The following is a 21,265-nucleotide window of genomic DNA, read 5'->3' as shown; positions in this document are numbered from 1 at the left end:
ATTAAATGGTAGATTGATTTAATTCGATTGGAACACTTTATGGCTGGGAGAGATTCTAAAATCCATTGAAATAAAATTACCAAAAATTTGTAAATTCAAATCATTTCGTGTTCATTCTCGCAATTTTAAATAGACTGGTATCTTATTTCTGATATCTGAATATTGTATATTGATATTTTACAATTATACTATGTTTTAGTGTTAATTTAAATTCTCGCATTGAATAAGAACAAAATTATGGTGAAAGATATTGGTGAAGATTCTGAGTAATTATGGAATTAGAAAAAGGATCGAAATGGTTTTAAAAAAACAAACAGAATGATCAATATTTAATATATAAAGTTCATTTAACGAAAATTTCTTTAATTATGTCTTTCTATTATTTTGTATATTAAAGATTGCACTGTACTTTTTTTTTTTTACACATATATACAATTTTCTTAATTTTTATAGATACGTGCAATGAATAGAATATAGTAATATAGTATAGCAAAAGTTAGTTCGAAGTAACTTTAGCATATCTTATATTGCAATTAGCAAAGGATAAAATGGATACGCATTATCATGGAAACATGTTTCTTCTACCATTTTCAAGATTGAAAATTTCTACTCCCTGGTACTCGTGCAGTTTCATTAGAATCGTTTATGAGCAGAAAAAAGTTCAAATTCTAATTAGATCTTGGAAACTTTGATATCGCAAAGTTAGTTAGCATTACGAAATGTATATAGCAATATGGTCTGGAAGGATTAATACGTGCAATTTCCTGGCAAAAATTTTGAACCTTTGATAATTATTTATATTTTTTTAGAAACTTCAAACAATTTTATTTATTTTTTAATAAATTATATATTATTAGTTACTATTTCTTTTAATTTATATTGAAATTATTACTACTCTCCTTTTCTACAATTATAATTTTATTGGCTGATTATTATATAAAAAAAAATATTTTAAACAAGGTTGAGAAGTAGCGTTTGATTTAATTAATTAAATTTAAAATTCAGCAGAATAGAGTAACATTCTTTCTTTCATGAATCGAGTATATGATAAAATGAAAGAATAAGTATAATTAGAAAGAGACGGTGCAATATTCTGATACCATTTTCCAGTAAAAAGTAAGACAAAAATTACAGAAATTTTCTTTGTTACATGATTACTTCTTTCATAGCATCATTTTAAATTGCATGCAATTTCTCTTTTCTTTTATCCATTGATCTAAAATTAAACATTAAAATTCGAGTCATTATACAACGAGAGAAAATTGGGGATAAGTTATATTAATTTAATCAATATAATTTTTTCCAAAATTAATTTAAAAAAATACAAATTCTTAAATTTCAACATAATAACATAACAATCGTCAACTTTAATATAATAAATATTGATAGATCTATATTAAAATATATTAATTGATCAGAAAAAAATAAATTAATTTACACAAAAGAATTGATCCATGTTTCAAATTAACCCACATTAAAATTTAAAGCACAAGCCTAACCCTCCGTTCCTCCATCGTCCAATTAACGATAATAATTTTCGCGTATCTCCCTTTTTCATTCCCCGCAAATTCAAGTTTCAACCATCGACTGTCACTTATAACAAGCGTATCAGTGCAAATCAGTTCACTGGTGCGGTTAATCGTCGAAGAAAGAAAGGCGGTAATCGCGGCACACCGTAATTTCAATACGATGACGCGTGAAACGCGGATGGAGGCATCGAAATCGAACGATTCGTGGGCACGGACGGTTGTTCCATATCCTGTTCGCGCGAAACAATCTACCCTATCGATTTCGCCTCGACCGTGTCTCTTCCCATTGGTGCGAGCGAGATGAAGCGAACGGACGAAGTGCGCGCGAGAAAGAGAAAGAGAAACAAGTTTACACGAATAGCATATATATATATATTTCGCCAAAGAAAAAAACATTTAAAATTTGTTTGATGAATATTATTATTAAAAAAGGAATGGAATAAAGATATTGAATGAAAAACATATTAGAAAAGAAAAATAACATTTATTTTACGAATTATTACAATTGATTTAACGAGTATTTTACAGATTTTTATTTGTGAATTATTTAATAATAATTTTTCTTCTAGTAATTCTTCAAATAATCTTCCAGAAATTGTAGAGCTGTGTAGCACTCGTGGATTGAAAGTTTTTAGCTTGTTTTAATCGAGGAGATAGACAGGAGACAGGTCTGTGGGCAAATTTCACAATTCGAGCTAAAAATAAACGTGTTATATATAAAGAATTTAATGAAAAAAAGGTATTTACCTATATCCTAGTCGACTACAATAAAATTGAATTGTTTATTTATATTTTCCAAACTTTTTGACGATAGGTAAATCGGATAAATCCATTGTAATGGTTTCGAGCTGTAAACTTCACGCATGTTCATCGTTACTACAAATTAAAACATGGCGTGGCATGGATACTTTCTCGTAGTAGAGGCTTTTCCTGCGGATACGTGCGGCTGACAACTTAAATCAAGCTGAAATTCGTGAACCATGAATTACAGGGTTGCAATTCGTACCGGTACAAGTGATAAAAGTTTGATTTCGAAGTTTGGCAATGGGCATTTCCTGATCAACGAGGAAAATAGAAAACGGACTGCAATTGTTTAGGGAATGATGGAATGGGAGAGGAATGGGTTTTGTCAGAGGAATAAATTGTTAGCTCCTTTGTTATATGTGTGTTTGGTATACCAGGATAGAAATTTTCCATTAGTTGAATGGACTATAGATGGGTACTCATAAAGAGATAGTGGAAGAATCATTTGCTGATTGTTACTTCGTGTTTCGAACGATTTTTGATAAATTTCTGATTGAATGATAGAAATATTTTAGGGATCCATTTGAGTTTTCCATCCAAACATTTGAGTTTTGTTTCTAAAACGTTTAATAAATGTTTTAACATTAATATAATATTGTAGTAATTGTAACAAAAATTTCATATATTTAAGTTTTTATTAGATAAAGAGAGATAGAGAAATGATGATGTAAAGGAGATGTGTTACTCCAGTTCCACTTAATTTCATCTTTCAAAGGCATTGAGCTTGTAAAGAAATCCCTGAAGAGACCTGACTTATTAACAAGTCCTCTGGTGAATCTTGAGAACTTTTTTCCTTTTTTCTCTATCTTCTCTCCTTTTTCAAATCATTTTACTCGTCATAAAATTTAAATAAAATCACAGTAAAATTTAAATAAATACATAAAAATTCAAGTCAAATTGAATGGAATGGAAAGTTAATTTTGATCAAAATTCTTTTTTCTATTTTATCGAACAAGATAGAAAAGAATAATAAGTGAAAGAGAAAAAGAATCAAGAATCAAAATAAATATATCTATAAGTTTCTTAATAATAGACTATTTGTTATTTTTCTCTGGTATAGTTATTTAACTTTTACTGTATTAATAGTAAAAGCCTTATTTCTTTGAAAGATTGCAAATTAATTCTTGATATCTATAAAATTATCAATTTAATATGTTGCAAATTGGATGATTACTATTGAATATATTATCGAAATTATAAAAATACATTTTCAAGTAGATTAATGATATTTTGTTGCAACAGTTTCAAATTCTTCGATGATCGATTCCAATAAAATGAAAATTGATTCACTAATTGGCGTTGATCAGCTAATATCATGATTATGGTATTCATAGAGTACTGTTTCGCATAGGAGAATATAATTTGATACTAGTGGCTGATGAGATCTGATGAGGGTAGCTGCAATTCCAATTGGGATCAATTTCCACATTGGCCACGGTTGTTTCAGCAAATCTCCAATGATGGGTAGTGATACTTACTAAATACTTTTCAAATTAAATAGAATCATTGAAATATACATATGATATCTTGTTTGTACAAACAAGAAAAAAACTTTAAAATAGATTTGTCATAGAATAATAAAAAAGAATAATTTTCTCAATTTCATTATTGTTTTTTGTCATTAGGATCTATGTTATAAGATCATCGAGGCTACAGTTATTCTTCGTAATAATACTATTAGTGTTTACACAATTTTTCCGCTAGATGGCAGCTAAACCATTAATTTCTTACAATAGAACAAGCATTCGTGCTTCGTTTCACAACACGTATCTTAAATTTCTAAAATCAAAATGTATGCATCAAAAATTGGAGTTCCAGTTCCAGAAATTATTGGATATAACTTAGTGAAAGTTAAATAGTCAGAAACTATGAGAGTTAACCAATTATTGTTGTATATCATCTGTTGCTTACGATTGCTCGAATATTGCTTGTATTGCTCACCTTTCTACCAATAAGAATAAACAATGCTGATATAACAATGTTACTCCAAGCTTGAATATCGTGAGTTTCTCCACAGTGGCCAAAACTCCACTAGTATTCGTCATTCCTCCAGAGAAAAGTGGCTCTGTTTCTCTTTCAGAGAATAACGCGGGGGGAACTTGCGAGAACGATTGGGATTTCATATTTTGAGTTCAGATTCTCCATAGTAATCATAAAGTTTCATCTCGATCGAATATCTTGAATCCATGTTTCTCATTCTAAAACTGAATTCTTGAAAATAACATTTTGTATTTTGGATCTCTAAATTTTAAGTCAATCGATCATTAGTTGGATGATTCTTTTAAAAAATAATATTCGCATAAAGTTTAAAGATTCAAGGATTCAGAGATTCGTCGTTAAATAATATTCAGTAAAAAAAATATAAAGCACGCAATGATTCACACATGTAATAATAACTTTGATTATTTTCTTTAAATTTATATTTACTTTTGATCCCTGTACTTGAATTAAATCGAAGAAAAGGTTGAAAAAGGAACAATTAACGTAAATTGATGTATAATTACTTTTGGTATTATTCTTGTAAATGTTTAAACTTTCTTTATTATTCTCTATTATTATAAGGAAACTTTATTAATAAAAATTTTTCATTTAAGCCTTTAAACATTCTCATTAGAATGTTCAAGTTAGAAATCAGTGTTGACCTGGTAACAAGAAACAATCTTATGCTAACAAGAATGGATAAAAATTTCAATAAATACCGAGTTTAATGAGAAACTACGTTGGAGTAATGTTTTCCTTGAGAACGACTTGGAAAAGCTTTCAAGAATACTGAAAATACGTCGAAAAATAAGCACGTAAATATAAAAAATAAAAATTAAAAACTTGTTCTTGTTGTATTTCATAAGAATCAATTATATTTAAAAAAAAAAGATATGAAATATTATCTCACGAATGATTGGGAAGATTTAAAATGAACTATAAGATCTAAAATGTTCTATAAATGTTATATAAATTTAAAAAAATTTTCAAAGTTTAAAAAAAGAAAAATCTACATATATAAGAAATCCTAAATATTCCAGGAGATTAAAAAAAAATCTTAAAGTTTTTCGATAAGATCTTAAGAATTTCAAAGATTCAAAAATTCTTTCGAAACTCTTGAACATCGAAAATATATGAAACCAATGTTTGTATGCATCGAGTTTCATGAATCCAATTTTAACAAACACGATTTCATTGATATCACGTTCCACGAAATTCTCTGTATGAGGTCATAACTATTTCCAAACCTTCTCTGTTTAATCTTCTTGTCGATAGAATCATTTCTATTGACGAATAAATCGGAGTTAAATCTGCACAAATTTAATTTCAATTAGATTTGTATGTCGTATTGCATTACGATTTCAATTTCAATTGGATTTAATCCCACAAGTTCATTGTCATCCACGTCCATTCAACACCTTCATAACATCAGTATGGAAATTTGTGACCATTTGTATGGTTTCTCATAAAGCCAGAATCAATCATTAAGTCCAGTACAGTACAGATATTATAAGTTAGATTAGATGCACTGTCCACGAAGATTTTGCAATTGTTTATTATATATTTCTTGTACTTCATCACCTTTAATTTTCCTTTTATTTCATTAACGTGAAAAATCTATAAGAATTTGTTTATTTCTATAATTGAAAAGTCTGGCGATCATTTCATATCAATAGTCTATTAATAAATACTTGTTTCAAAGTATTACGATTTTTAAAAATATACCGTGATATAATCCATCGAAAATAAATATATTTTATCTTAAAATTTTATTTTTATTATTATTTTATATCAAGAGGGATATTTATAAAATTAGGACTATAATTAAAATTTCATACAAACTTTCTATTTATTGTTTAATTATTTTCTGGCGAATAAAATTTCTCGAACAATTCAATTGATAAAATGATTATTAACGAGGCAGAGGATTTCCCTCGAAATCCCAGAGCAGCCTCACATCCCATCCATGACTCTCTCACTGTATAAAAAAAAATTGGTATGTGAATCTCGGCAACGATACACTCGGTTCAATTAAAAAATTACATCGCTGAACAAGTAACATGGCAACCGACAAGCCGCTAATAACCGAACCATTTTTACCGTGGTTTTTCAAAGAGCCTATGAAAAAAACCACGCTCGATATCGTGCTATGAAATTTTTTGAAAAAAATTCAAACATTTTTCACCCTATGTGTATTTACCATTCGTGCATCCAGAGTATATATCGAATGCTTTAATTTTTAGATACTATCGACACGTCTCTCATCATAAGATAATTATCTAACTTTATAATAATTAATCCTTGTTGAAAATTCCATGCTGATTGTTTTTTGCAACGTTATCATATATACTTTTCATCCCATTTTGAGAACTAAAAATACAATATAATTTGAAATTAAATAACGAATCGAACAATAAACACAATTTCTCAACTTCCAATTAATTCTCTTCTTATTTCCAGCCGCAGAACGAACCAATAAATTTCCACACCTAAAGACTAAAACATAAAACCCGTATATTTGCACTCATCTACATATACATACCTATACAAAAAAAAAAAAAAGAAAAAAGGAAAAAAAAGAGGGAGGACAGCACAGTTTCCTGTTGTTTCCGTGAAATATTTGGCAGGTGGTCTCGGTGTGTGCGGCCGATAAAACAAAATCCGATTAAATGCTTTGTTTTCGTCACTTTTTTTTTTCCCCCCCACTCCCTCCTCCCTCCATCCATCCCCCCACGCTGCGATCGTGCCTGCGCCCTAATTGATTTGCCGAGTAATGGATCAGGCCATGCCGCACTGTCACACCCCCCCTCCCCCTCGCCAGTCTGCTGACCCGTCGAAAACTATCGTCGAACCAATAATACGACTGAAGGGTGGCGTGTCGTCGCGGCGTGCAATACGCGGCCGATCGAACAATTTCACGTGTCGATACCCGAAGAAATGATTGGGCTTACTCGTCACGATCGGCACGCGGTCCGCCGCGATACGCCCGCGGAATATATGGATATAAATTTCATGGGTGGGCCGCAATTGTTGAACGGTTTGTTTGGGGGGAGGGGAGGGTGGTAGCCTAAAATAACTCGGATGGACGAAAGCTTGACAAACGTCACCTACGATGCGCGTAGATGTCGCCCCAATTGCGGTTGGCGCCGTTTATCACGCAAAAATCGGCGCCATTTTACGGAGAAATTTGGTGACGAGATCCCTCGTTCATTATTGCATCTCTATGTTGGATGATTTGAGTAAAGAGATGATGAGATTGGATCGAATTAATTGGAATTTGAAAAGGGTTAGAGATTTTTGCTTGGGTGGGTGGTTTATGAAAGTAATTGGTTTTCAATAATGTGAAGAAGTAGAATTTTTATGTTGTTCAATTTATAGATACGTATATATATGATATTTTTCATGTATTTGTATTTGTGGCAATTTTACATATGTGAAAGAAGATAATATAATAAGAAGTCGTTGCTGGAGTTTGAAAAGATTGGATGACTAGCAAGATTTATGGTAGATAACTAGGGTAATTTTTAAGTAAAAGAGGATTTTTAATCAAATTGATTTGTGTCCGATTGTTTAGCTTAATTTTAAAATGGAATCTAGATGATTTGATAGCTTTCAATTTTAATAGCATGCTTATAAAAGTGCATTCAAAAAATTGAATTCAATCTATTATTTGAATATTGCTTCAAAATTATCTGTAAATCAAAGTAAATTAATTTAATTTGTATAAAAATGGATTAATGAATTAGTAATCAATATAATAAATATATTACTTATGTTCTCTTTTAAAAGAAAGGAATAAGTTTTATTTTCCTAATTTTTTTTTTCACTTAATAAAGATTATATAAATAAAAATGGAAATTTAACAATAGAGAAATTCAGATAAATATAACAATGGGAAGTATAACAGAATTCAAATTCGTATAATAATAAAAAATATTATAATTTTTAATTTATAGATAATATATTGTTTAAATCAAAGTTATTGTTCGTTCGTTCATTATTTAAAATATTTGCAATAATCCAAATGGAACAAAATACTGCACGTGTATATGAAATCATTATTTATTGTATTATTAATCAAAATTTTAATATATATTAAATAAATGTTTTTTCATTTGTTGATGTGATATGATAAAATTTGATGAAAATTTCATGTAAGCAAGGTGAATACAAGGTTCAAAATTCTTTTTCCTCCCGTATCAAATCTACATAAATAACTACAAAATTTTCATTAAAACATTGTTTTGTAACGAAATTTCGCTAATATAGAACAACAGAGCATGCATAATTTAAAAGTTTTAACCATTCACGACATCTGCGCGTTCCCTCAACTTTAAACAAATATTTTATATCCTAATTTCGACAGGATCCCGACCCGAATACGAAAAACTAATCACATTATTTCACGAAGAAGAAGAAGAAGATTAAAATTTTCCGATATATTATAATTTATTTAAGTGATGTTATTTTAGTTTGAAAATAGAAATATATGCAAAATGCCACAAATATAATAATAATATTAATGAATATTCAATTAAATCAAAGAGTATCCATCAAAATATTTGCCTTTATTTAATTGTTCAAAATTTGCATACATTTGTCTTTGCGATACACTTTGAATTAATAAATAATCTTCGTTCATATTTGAAACTTCTGTTTTTATTATTCTAGCATGATACAATACTTATGTTTATATTTATCTTATGCGAAGAAATTTCGTACAAGATAAGAACGTCGAGGAATAACAGAAACTAAAAACACAAGAAATTATTTACGATGATCCTTAAAATATACATGCCACAGTTTATCAACAGCCTGATATAATATCATAACATCAGTTCTAGAAATTACAAGCAGCCCGTCATGTTTGTCTCAAATCTTCCTAATCTCAAAATTTTTGGAATCATAGAATATTACAATCATAACATCATATTATTCTATGCACATTATTCTCTAATTCTACTATTCTAAATCCAAAAAGAATTCAGTTTACTTAAAAGAAAATTTAATTTATTTCATTGACTTTATTCCTTATGTATTTGACATGTTTAAATACATGATGAAATAACAAATCTTAAACAAGGAAAGACAATCGGATTGTTCACGCAGTATCCAAGTCTGACCCAAATAATCATCGCGTAGAATTTGATCGAACGTCACAATCATGTTATCGATAATCGAATAAATCGTGGAACTAATATTGTGGCCTATACGCGATCTTGATTGTATTCCTTCGCTAGATGGCGCACGCTTTCGGTATGCACTCACGGACTCGACCAACTTGCTGAGGTCCAAGGTGAAGAGTAATAGACAGAAAGGTGGCGAACCATGTACACTATGCAGAAGATGGTCGAAAGTGATGCAGCGCACGATCGAGTAGGTAATAACGTTATGCAGGGTTCTAACTTTATCGATGGAGTTCGGGGAGAGCTAGTTCCTCTTCAATCTTTGTCGATTTTGGTAACAGCATAATTAATGAAACTCGATGCATCCTTAATTCATTTCGAGGTTAATTCTTTTTTTCGATAAATTAGAGAAAATTCATGGTATATTCGATGTGGAGAATTTTGTTGATGAAAGTATTATTATATTTTTGGTAATATGTAGAAATTTTATAACATTAGAGATATATGAGAATGAATGGAAATTACGAATGATTGAGTTATTTTGGAAAATAATCTGACAGAAGAAAATTTGTTGCAGCGTGGAATGAGATGCTTCATACTAACTTCTATATATATAGATATATATGACGTAACGGAGTTAAGAATTATGACCTGACCCTACCTTGAGAATAAATTTTAGGGTTTGTTTTTATAAAAACTATTTTAAATAGTAGATGAAGCTTGGAGATTGTAAATTCTCATCTTTTGTTCTAATAATCCTATGTTTTCAGCTTTATTTCGGAAATAATATTATTTGTCATTCAATGTAGATTTTGTTATATACTTGTTATATACTACTTGTTATATACTTAGAATTTATTTTTATTTTTGTTAAAACAGAATATTAAACCAATGAACTTGAAATAATTTTTATTTAATATTTATTTAATATTTATCAAAATAATATAATCGCAGTTGAACAAAATTTCCATTCGGCAAAATTCAACAAATTATAATAAAAACATAAAAAGTAAAAGCACAAAATTATAAACAGACAAAATTTAATTTTGAAAGTTATTTTATATTACATACAAGACATATACAAAAGAATTTTTATAACGTTATTAATTAAAGAGAGAAAATTTCATTCGATTATTATTTTAACAAGAATAAAGTTCTCAATAATTATCGCTGTGTCAAAAGCGTGAGAATGTTATTATATTGAACATCTCTCATTAAAAAGGGAATTAATCGATTTTCAATAAATTACGTAATAAAGCAAAACAAGAAAAAATGAAAATTTTAATGAAGAATTTATAATGAAAACCATGGTGAACGAATTTTCAATAAAAGATAATAATATTGTTGTTCTAATATCATTATTTATTGGATTATTATAAAAAGTGAAGAAAACCTTAATATAAAACAATTGATTGTTAAGATCAATCTATATAACATTATCAAATGAAGGAATGGTGGAATGAAGAAGGAATATCTCTTCGTGTAAATAAGAGTCGATGAACGAGCGATCGGAATGCAGGATGGGCTCGATCGAACGTCATTTATTTACAGCGCTGCGTTTGACGCCCTCGATTTAAACGATCTCGGTAAAATGGCTCTCGGGGCCAATCAAAGCGTAATAGAATGTTCTGAATAAATTGTACTCGCGATGGAACCTCTATAACGGCGCGTCGTTTGAAAAGCATCACGGATTAACGAAAAACTATAGCCCTTTGCGAATGCTCGATGGCCTGTTCATTTATCTCTTGTTTTTTTTTTTTTATTAACCTACTTGTTCAAACGATTCTTTTTCCTCTTTTTTCTTTCATAATTCGTTAATAAAACTTCTAAAACGTCTAAAATTTTAAAGTTATTATCTTTAATCCAAAATTTATAGTCATAAATGCAAAATGATAGAGTATATATTACATTCCATACTTATTAAATAATTACATGATGTAATTCGAATTCCTTCGATTGGAATGTCGCCATCTGCAATCGAAACGATCCGAAACAATCCGGAAACAGCCGAACAAGGGAATGATCGGCAATAAGCGCAAAAATGGGATCGCGTGAATATCAACGATATAACTATTTCTCTTTTTTTCTTTTTATTTTAATTCACATAACGAAAAAGAACGTGTCTTTATATTCTCAATCGAGTTAAAAATCTTATTTCATTTGTTTCTCGATCGAATAAAATAGAGGGTTACGGAATCTTAAAGATCTGAGAGTACCACTTATTCCAAAGATGTCGCCTCGAATTCATCAAATCGGCATGAGCATTGCCATCTATCCGGGACGTACGATTGCCGATACGTGTCGGATAGTCAAAATCCAGCTTTAATCACGTCTCTTTTTCGCGAATTTATTGGAAACGCCGTATGTTTTATTCAAAACCCCTACTTTCTCTCTCGTTCTTTCTTGTTCTCTTTTTTCTCCCCTCCCTCCTCCCTCCTCTTTTCGACAACTGTGAATAGAGAACAAGCTCGCGCGTCACGTGTCACGGCACAATCATCGAGCGCTTTCGGGGATGATTAAATTTTCAACAGCTCGCTTGACAGAATTCCCCTCTGGTGGAGAAAGATCGCCAGAATCGGAGAGGAGGGAAAATGCGAAGAGAAAAGAGGAGTCTCGCATTCATTATCGCGGTTTCCACTGATTTTTCCCCGCGCTCTTGTCCCAACCGAATTTCGCGTTCAATGACGCCCAAGAATGCGTCAGACCTCGTTCACGTTGATTTTCAACCGCTTTGCTACCGAATTGAAAGAACCCATGAATTTTCTTTGAGCTCTTAATTGGAAAATGCGAATGACTTGTCACACTGAGATATTCTCAAAGTAATCGTTCGTCTCTTTGGATTAACGTACCATACTGAGAATATTTTCTACGCACGTAGTAGAAATTTGTTCACATTACAATTTAAAAAAAAGTTGTAATTTATTTGTAAATTGTATACTCAAAATTTTTAGGAGAAACGAATGGTATATGAAGTAAATTAAAATTATAACTTATTATAATCAACATATTGGTCCGAAAATTCTTCGAAATGGAATTTTATAATCCTCGAATTGTTTCGAATTTCCATGAACTTTGAAAATTAAAATTTTAATTAAATTTATCTTCCAATCGTCTATGCGGTAAATTAAGACGAGGCAAGACGAGATAAATTAGGATTATATTAAGAGGAAGTGGAATATTCCTGTTGCCCGTAGCAAATAGAGAGCTGTGACAAGGAACCGAAACTCCTGTATAGAATTATACAAGTCTATAGAGATATGCGAAGCACCTAGATGCTCTGACTTTCTGAGAAACCTTTAGCAGTTCTGGGGTAGCACGCTGCATAGAATCACAAGCTCGGCTAGCATATTAGAGAAATAGAGAGATGTCGATAATTAGAAAGATATAAATCTGATAAAATAAAAGAGAATAAAATAGAAGAGATATTAATAATATTAATATTATTATTTATCGTTATTATTCAATTATGAAATTGTACAAACATGTTGATATTTATTCAGAGAATTTGATTATTCCTCTTTGTTTGCTAGATATAAATAATAATAATACATCATTATCTTTAATTGCATGTATACAATTAAAATATTAAGAGGAACAATTATAAATATTTTTATGAATTTCATCAGAACAAAAGAGATAAACGTAATTAGTCACATATTCTATACACATATAATGTATCATTTATTAAAAAAGTATTTTTGTTTATTCAATTTTATTCTTCGTTGTGTTCCCTTATTACTGAACAATTTAATAACAATATTCAATTACAAGTACGTTTCAATCCTTCTCCAAAAGAGATGCCACGTTTGATGCCATGTTTTACCTTTCCCATTTTTTGTTTACCCCTTTCCGTTTTTACGTGGTACTATTCCCACGTTAAACAGAATTTAAGTTGACACACAGGCGGTTGTCTTGCAAACTAATTGGATTACACACTTTTCCAAAGGTATGTACGAAATACATACACGTTGAAAAACAGACGTCCCGTATTGTAGATTCATTTGTACGACGGTCAAAAGTTAAGGTTAAAAAAATACTCGTTTTTTGGATGTCTTTTATCCCACAAAATACCGAGCGGAAGAAACATTGCAACTGGGATATCGTTACAACCCTTCCACTGCCTTCTGGTTAAATCCGTTTTTTCCTTTGATCATACCCACACTCAAACACGATACCTGGGGAAAAAATTTTCGAATATGTCGAATCATCCAGAATGTTTGTTTACTTGCGATGAAAATTTCTGTTTCAGTAGTTGCAAAAACAAAAATCACTTTGTTATGGAACGAAATTAAAATACGCATTTCTATATTGGAACGTGAAATTGTTATATAATTGTTATATAAATTGTTATAATTGTTGTATAATATTGAATAAATCAATATTTTTAATTACTCGTAAAAAAAATTTCTTAAATATTAATCACGAATGATGGCTATAAGCATTGGATTTGTTATGAAAAAAAAAAAATTTAAGATTTATCTTTATTAGATTTTGAATTTATCTTTTGTCATGCCAATAAAATTAATCTCTTTAGACGAATTTGTCCGTCCCTCTGGTGGCAAGAATACGAAGTACAGTCATTTTTAATCGTCTAATATTTAATTCTTACTTTTTATTAACATAATGGATAAAATATAAAAAAATACATTTAACATGGAAATTTCTCTTGAAATTAGTAAAGTAACGACTTGAAATTCAATGACAAAAATTTCTTAGAAAAGAAATAAGAAGAGAGAAAGAGAGAGAAAGAGAACGTATAAAGAATCGTACGATTGGAAAAAAGTAAAAGAATCGAATTCAATTTTGAATTGAATAAGAGTAGGTGTGGCCGTCGATTCGTATTATTTGCGATTATTCCCAATTGGAAAACGGGAAGCGTTGGTGGAAATTAAAAAAAATCGAAGAGTCCACCATTAGAACGCGCGTTAATGAAGTTCGAAATGAATGCGTGCATGATATTGATCATAGGCGGATTAAAAGTGAATAGAGCCCGGCAAATAAATTGCAAATCTGGATCCGAACGGTCTCCACTCAGTACATTAAATCGAGTTATGGGTGTACGACGCGTGCATCCAGACAAAATGGTTAATAAGTTCCGTGTTTGCATCGAACGATGAAATGAGAAAAATAGAATTCGTCCGTCAGTATGGAGCCAAGTTCGTTAAAAGCAATGTCGTGAAATGAATGGAAATTTTGAAAATAATAAATGTTCGTATAACAAATTATAAAAAAAATATTTTACAATTAACGAAAGTATTTTTCTTTTTTAATTTTTTTTTTTTCTCTTTGATTGAAATTTAATTTTTCTTGGTAATAATTATAATTTAGACGATTTGATTGACAATCATACGAAATAGATTAAATTGATAGGTTTCAATTTCATATCTTTTGAAATTTTTTTCTTTTTGACGATTTTATTGGCTATCATGTTGATTAAATTGATAGGTTTCGATTTCATATTTTTTTCTTTTTTAATTTTTTTACAGTTTTTATTTTGGTCTCGTTCAAATATTTTATATATATTATATATATATTTCTATTATTACTTTTCTTAATTTTTTTAAACGCAAATTCATGTAACATATATTTCTTGTTATCTTTATATTAAATTTTGGTTTTATTTAAAAAGAATTATTTAAAAAAAAAATTAATGAAAATAAATTAAAAAAGAACATATACTTCATTCATTTCACGACATATATATATATATATATATATATATATATATATATATAAAGAATGCTTGCTTGAAATTAATTTTTAAAGTAATAATATGAAAAATGAGCACTTTCAGAAGAACTTTAAATTGTTACGATTACGATTGTTTCAACCATAATAGTACATATTAATTCATACATAATAAAAAAGTAATTTTTAACATTAAATTTGAATTAATATAAAATTATTATCAATAATAAGAATAGTGATCGTTTTTATTTAAATATTTTTACAAAAATTAATACGGAGAATGATATGTAACTCGATTAAAACGAGATACAATCAGACAAAAAAAAAATTTACCTCTAATTAAATTTAAAAATTTTTTTTTCCATCAATGTTTCCAATTGCATCAAATTATATTTCAATAATTATCCATTAAAATCAAAGGTAAAATTGTAAATATATTGATTTCGCGTATGATTATACAAATGGTACGCCAGTCTAACATTGTTCGATGCACAAGCTGGTAGAAAATTTGCGCGTTTACAATATCATATAGTCGAGGATATGCATTTTCATTAGCAACAATTTTATCTTCTACTCAACTCGGTATTTTATTTACCGATCAACAATTTCGAGCGGAAACGAACGTTTGCAATTTCTCTCGCACCTTCCTCGTTCCATTTCAGCTCTAAGTTAACAGAATAACCCGGTTGAATAATTGGACGTGAAATTAGCAAGTATATTTATCGAAATGTTTATCGTTCCAATAGGAATCTCGTAATAATGATAACTTTAATAAATCATGATCAAGTGTATACAATAAACAAGATGCAAGATGGAATAAAATCTAACGTTTCCGTGTGTACACAAATAATAATTGCGCAAAGATAGTGGATTAAATTAAAAAGGATTAAAAATAATTATTCGAATGTTTCGATGAACGTTTATATGTAATAATACATGAATTTTAATTTATATGATTGTATTTACTTGTAAATTTATTTGCATTGAAAAGTTAATTTCTTAATATTATTTTTCAAATAATTCATTATCAACCCGATATCAAGTAAAAGTAAACAATTCGATCGAAACTCTCGAAAAATTAAATTCTTCTCAACCCAAAAGGATAACTATCATTACCAGACAATTTGAAATCAAAATTTTTTAAAATTCTTAATAGAATAAACACCCTTAAACCAAAAAAAAACTAATTTGAAAATTAATTTCCAGAGTTTCACATGACGAAGACTTTTGAATTCAATCGTTTTAAATTCAAAAAAAAAAAAACATGATATTTCTCCAAATACAAGGATGCTGTTAAAAATAACAAGGAAATACTACGAACAACTACCCTAATCGATCAACAAATACACTTATTAAGGTCAGCAGATAGAGCATCACCGCGATTGTACCGGGATGGCGTCAAACCCTTTTTGGGTGAACACGCGAAATTGACGAGAAGGAAGTCCTCCCCCGCAGTGACAGTGAGCGCATTAACGAGGAGCATGCACCGAAATCGATTTATCGACGAATTCGAGGCGTGATCGAAAGGAGGGGGGCCGGGCCCGGGCCAGACGCCGTTACCCGGACGTAAAGGCTATTTAAAATTCATGAATTCTGTCATATCTATAACCAATTAGGTCACACACGGTCCGTCCCCAGTTCAGAGAACTTTAATGAAAGCCTTTCAAAATTCACCGAACGTTCCATTCTTTATCGGAGCAATTAGAATCCCCATGCAGCCTGCATAAACTATCGGCGGCCGGCCAACGAAATTACTCGAGTGCCCGCAAACCATATCTGAATACGGTCCATGCGGTCGGATGTTGCACCCTGCCCTCCTCACCTCTGCCTTGTTCATTTTAATTAAAAAAAGGGAAAGAAAATCGTGGGATAAAAGGTTGTGAGGGAGGATAACGCGCATCTAACGTTGGTTATACGTAGAGGAAGTTAACGTTTCTCAGGAAGATTTTAATAAGGTTTGATGAGAAGGTGTATAATGAGAAGGATAAAGGAAGAAGGAAATTTCTTTTGTCGGGGTAATTGATTACGTTTGGCTGGTTATGTTTTTGAAATGTTAACGAGCAGGTTTTTATTTTTTAGAATAGATGGGTGTGGAGAGAGTGTAATAGGTTATATAGTAGGAATTTTTTTTTTTTTTTTGTTTTATCAAAATATTATTTTGAAGAGATGGAATCAATTATTTTGGGATGCTTTTATCTTTGTTCTTTTTTCTCGAGTAAATATAAATTCTTTGAAAGTGATTCGAAATGAAAAGATTCTAATTGTAATTAGATTTTTAAATCTAAATTTATACAATTTTTAATATATCTGTGTTTTGCATTACATCTTAATTATAGCACTATAATTAGCACTATAGCACTTAATTAGCACTATAATTAGTGAGCGATACTAGCGCCACATGATTATTAACTTTTAGTATTCAATATATTTAAATGTTTAGGTATATTAAATTATTTATTACTTTTTTTTATTTCAAATAAAATCGAATTATTATATTTTTCGACAAATATTTAATTTTTAATGCGATTTAATTCGCTTGCAAATTAAAACGTAGCGTCGTAACGTTAAAGAATAATTACTTTACTTGCTTTCTAGTTAATTTTCAACTGATAAAAAAATCTTAATTGAATTAAATTACACGTTAAATTTTCTTATGTTAATTTCAATGCAACCTTCGTTCTTATTTCTCTGATTACATTTCAAGTTATGCAAGCTACTTGTACGTTTTCTGAACAAATCCTAATAATTGCATTCGCGATCTACGACGACTAAAGAACCTGGAAATTCACATTTACAATATGAGGTCAGAACGCCTTGAAAGTGCTCCAATCTTGGAATGAAACTTTATGCCATGTCTGTAATTCAGTGAAAAACTACCAACGTCTAGTTCTTACTAATGAGAACTCCTACGGAGTTTGAATCTTTTCCTGGTCGTCATTAAACAACGTCGTTGCTCATTATTATTTATAGAACGAGAAAAGTAATGTCCTGCTATATATACATATATAAAAATAAATATATTCATCGAAGCAGTTGAAATTCTTTCTGTTCTTGTCACTTTAATTAATTATACTTTCCTCGATTAACATGGAAGTTCAGGTTTCATTTATTGAATATTCAGAATTTAAATATACTGGTATTTCAATATATCTGGTATTATTAAATATTTTATAATCAATAGGCACTTGATATAAATTTAACATTCGTTTGAAACTCGTATTGACATCGTGTATTATATTATATAGATAAGGAATAGCAAAAATATAAGATAGAAAAATATTCGACGCAAAATAATTCTTTTATTAACAACATTGCTTTAGGGAAATAGCAATTTTTTAAATTACATCAAATGAATAATTTATAATAAAAAAAAAAAAGGAAAAGAAATGGAAACAAAAATTCCTATTTCAATTACAATACATATAATTTTTCTTCTTATCAATTCCTTAAAATTCCAAACTTCTGTTAAACATAATCTCATTCTTCGAATTTTCATGGATCACGCGAAATTTAACTGGTTAAATTTCACCGATAGCATAATCTCGATTTTGGTTCCCGATAATAGCAGAAATTTCGCCATGAAATTATATCTGAAGCCAGTTCCCGGCAGTGAAATCAATTTCTGTACCATTAAATCGTACATTCGAGGCTCACCTGATTCCTCCACGAGTAGTATCGTAATTCAACGTTCGGGATCCATGGCGCCACGTAACGTATCCGGTAGGTTGCGGTATATTGCTGACCACACACTTCAATTCTATCGTGCTCCCAGCTTTGTAAAATTTGTCACCAGCCGTTGCCCCGTGCTCGTCCACGATCTCCACCTTCGGCACTGAAACAGACGTCGATTTATTTTTATGAGCGTGCATCGCCATTTTTACTCGTCGAAGCTGTCGCGCGATATCATCGAATGCGCTACTGTCACAAAAATTGAAAATCACTGACGTGTTTCGTGGAAATAAAAAATGAGAAAAATAAATAAATAAATAAATCGGAATACCGTACAAAAAATTTATTATTAAAGAAAATTATTATTTTCCAAATTTTTTTGAATGAAGGTAATATATAATTTACTCTTTTTATTCGATGATACGATTTTATTTAATATACATTTATATTATTTTCAGCAGTTCAATCACAAAATATATCAAAAAAGAGAACGATCTCTTATCTCTTATCTTATATAATTTCTATTTAAATCGATCAAATGATCAAAAAAAAAAAGAAAAAGAAAAAGGAACAATAATTTCTCGAGATATCCCTAGCTTCGAGCACTCAAATATTCCGTCTGGTTCAACGCTGAGAATTTCCTAAAATTTCCTCGACACTCGTAACGAGGTCCTCCGAGAAATAAGGAGAAAAAGCTTGCTCACGTCGCGGTGGCAAGTTTCGCGGAAAAATAAGTTGTTTCTTCAGTCATCGGTTCGTTTCAGATCCAGCCCCGCGTAAGAAACGTGCAGGGAACTGCTAACTGCGAGGAGGAATTGCTGAAATTTCTCACCCGCCATCTGGTTGGAAACAAGCCACGAAAAAATCCTCCCCAACCATCGTAAGCAACCCAGTCCATGGGAACAATAAGTTTCCTCGAAGATGGATGCAAACGACGGAAAGAATGATCTCGTTCCCGTGAACTCTTAAACGATACGATGTTCTTCGAAACAAGGAAAATGTGTTTCAGGGTGTTCATCCATCGAAACGAGTGTCTTGGTTAATTATCCAAATATAGCAGCGTGAAAATATTGGGTACGATTTATTTGAGGTAACAATTGTTCTCTTTTATTAAGAGATTATTAATGGAAGAATTATTGAAAGGAAATTAGCGGGAAACGAAATGAAAATATCTTGATACCATTGAAATTTTAGATAGAGATTTAAAATTTATTTAATTTTAATTATTTAATTAATTATGGTAAAATGGTATTATTTAATTAATTTTATTGAAAGATCGGATTCCTGTACTATTGAGAAAAAGAAATTAGTATCTTCTAGTTGATTTTTGATAGAATTGTTTTCATGATTGTATTGTAGAATTAATAGATGCTTTAAAATAAACACTGTTCGAGTTTGTATACGATGTCATACGAGTATTGTTGCGTGAAAGAGAGTTCAGACTGATAAAAGGACCATCTTGTTGAATATCCTGATAAAAACATACTTCCTTTTTTTCTTTTCACTTCATCTCTCTTTTCACATTTCTATGGTATATAACGATTCTAACGCAATAAAGAGCATCAACAATAATTCACTGCCTTTTGCTATTACACAAAAAACCACTCTACTATCATTAATTTATCATTTAGAAAATGGTAGAAAGGAAAGAGGATATGATGGTTATATTTTCAGGTACAAAATGTTGGAAGAAGTTTGAGAATCGTCAAATGACGATCAACTATAAGAGTAGAAGTTTTGATTAAGTGTGAAATTTGATTTAATTGAAATAAACACGTGAAACGAGAGTTCGATTATAATTGGAATTTCGATTATAAATGGAATTTGAAAATGAATTAAATTAGTGTACGAAGTCTTGGATAAATATATATACTTTTTTGGAAATTTACAGATTATTATTTTTGATGCTTCATTGAACGAACGTTAACTTTATACCGTATGAATTTTGCATGGAAGGTACAATACAATAAAATAACTTTTCCTAGACTTGTCCTGAATCGGTGTAATTTAAATTGGAAAACTCTGTCTTCTTTTCAAACGGTGTCACGCGTTTCGACAGGAGTTCAAAATAAATACGTATGTACCTTCACTTGGGAAGCATATCGACAGTCTTCGACATTTCGCCGTTATATGGAAGTAGATTTAACCCACTTACGTCTAAAAGGACAGAGTACGAATAAAATTCTCACGATTCCGTTTATGCAGCTACCGACTTTTGACAAAATTTTTCGCAAAAAAAAAATTTTCATATCATTCTTTCAAATAAAAAGAAAATCACTTGTTACTTTAATTAATATCATTATTAAAATATTCAATTCAAAAGCTTAAATGGAGAAAATATATTCAAAAAAGAAAGGAATATAATTATTAAATTAATAATTCACTATTGATAATTATTTCAATAGTTTAAATTTGCATAAAAATATCGATTGATTTTATTAAATTATTTCTATTAAATATAAATTAATT

The 21,265-nt window shown here is 30.0% G+C and overlaps 1 protein-coding gene across 5 annotated transcripts in view; it reads right to left on the bottom strand.

Moving 5' to 3' along the window:
• Positions 1–21,265, bottom strand: part of LOC122712772 (peroxidasin-like) — a 286,627-nt gene that overhangs the window by 79,816 nt on the left and 185,546 nt on the right. For 4 of the 5 annotated variants that reach the window (XM_043932650.1, XM_043932649.1, XM_043932648.1 and 1 more), the window contains exon 6: positions 18,782–18,959. In XM_043932650.1, the coding sequence (XP_043788585.1) occupies positions 18,782–18,959 (178 nt within the window). Of the gene's footprint in view, positions 1–18,455; positions 18,718–18,781; positions 18,960–21,265 lie in introns of those variants that run through there. The other variant, XM_043932652.1, reaches the window with a different exon arrangement.

Source organism: Apis laboriosa, unplaced genomic scaffold (genome assembly GCF_014066325.1).
Source record: "Apis laboriosa isolate Shangri-la unplaced genomic scaffold, ASM1406632v1 scaffold218_cov154, whole genome shotgun sequence".
Lineage (NCBI taxonomy): Eukaryota > Metazoa > Arthropoda > Insecta > Hymenoptera > Apidae > Apis > Apis laboriosa.
This window is presented reverse-complemented; position numbering and strand designations above follow the sequence as displayed.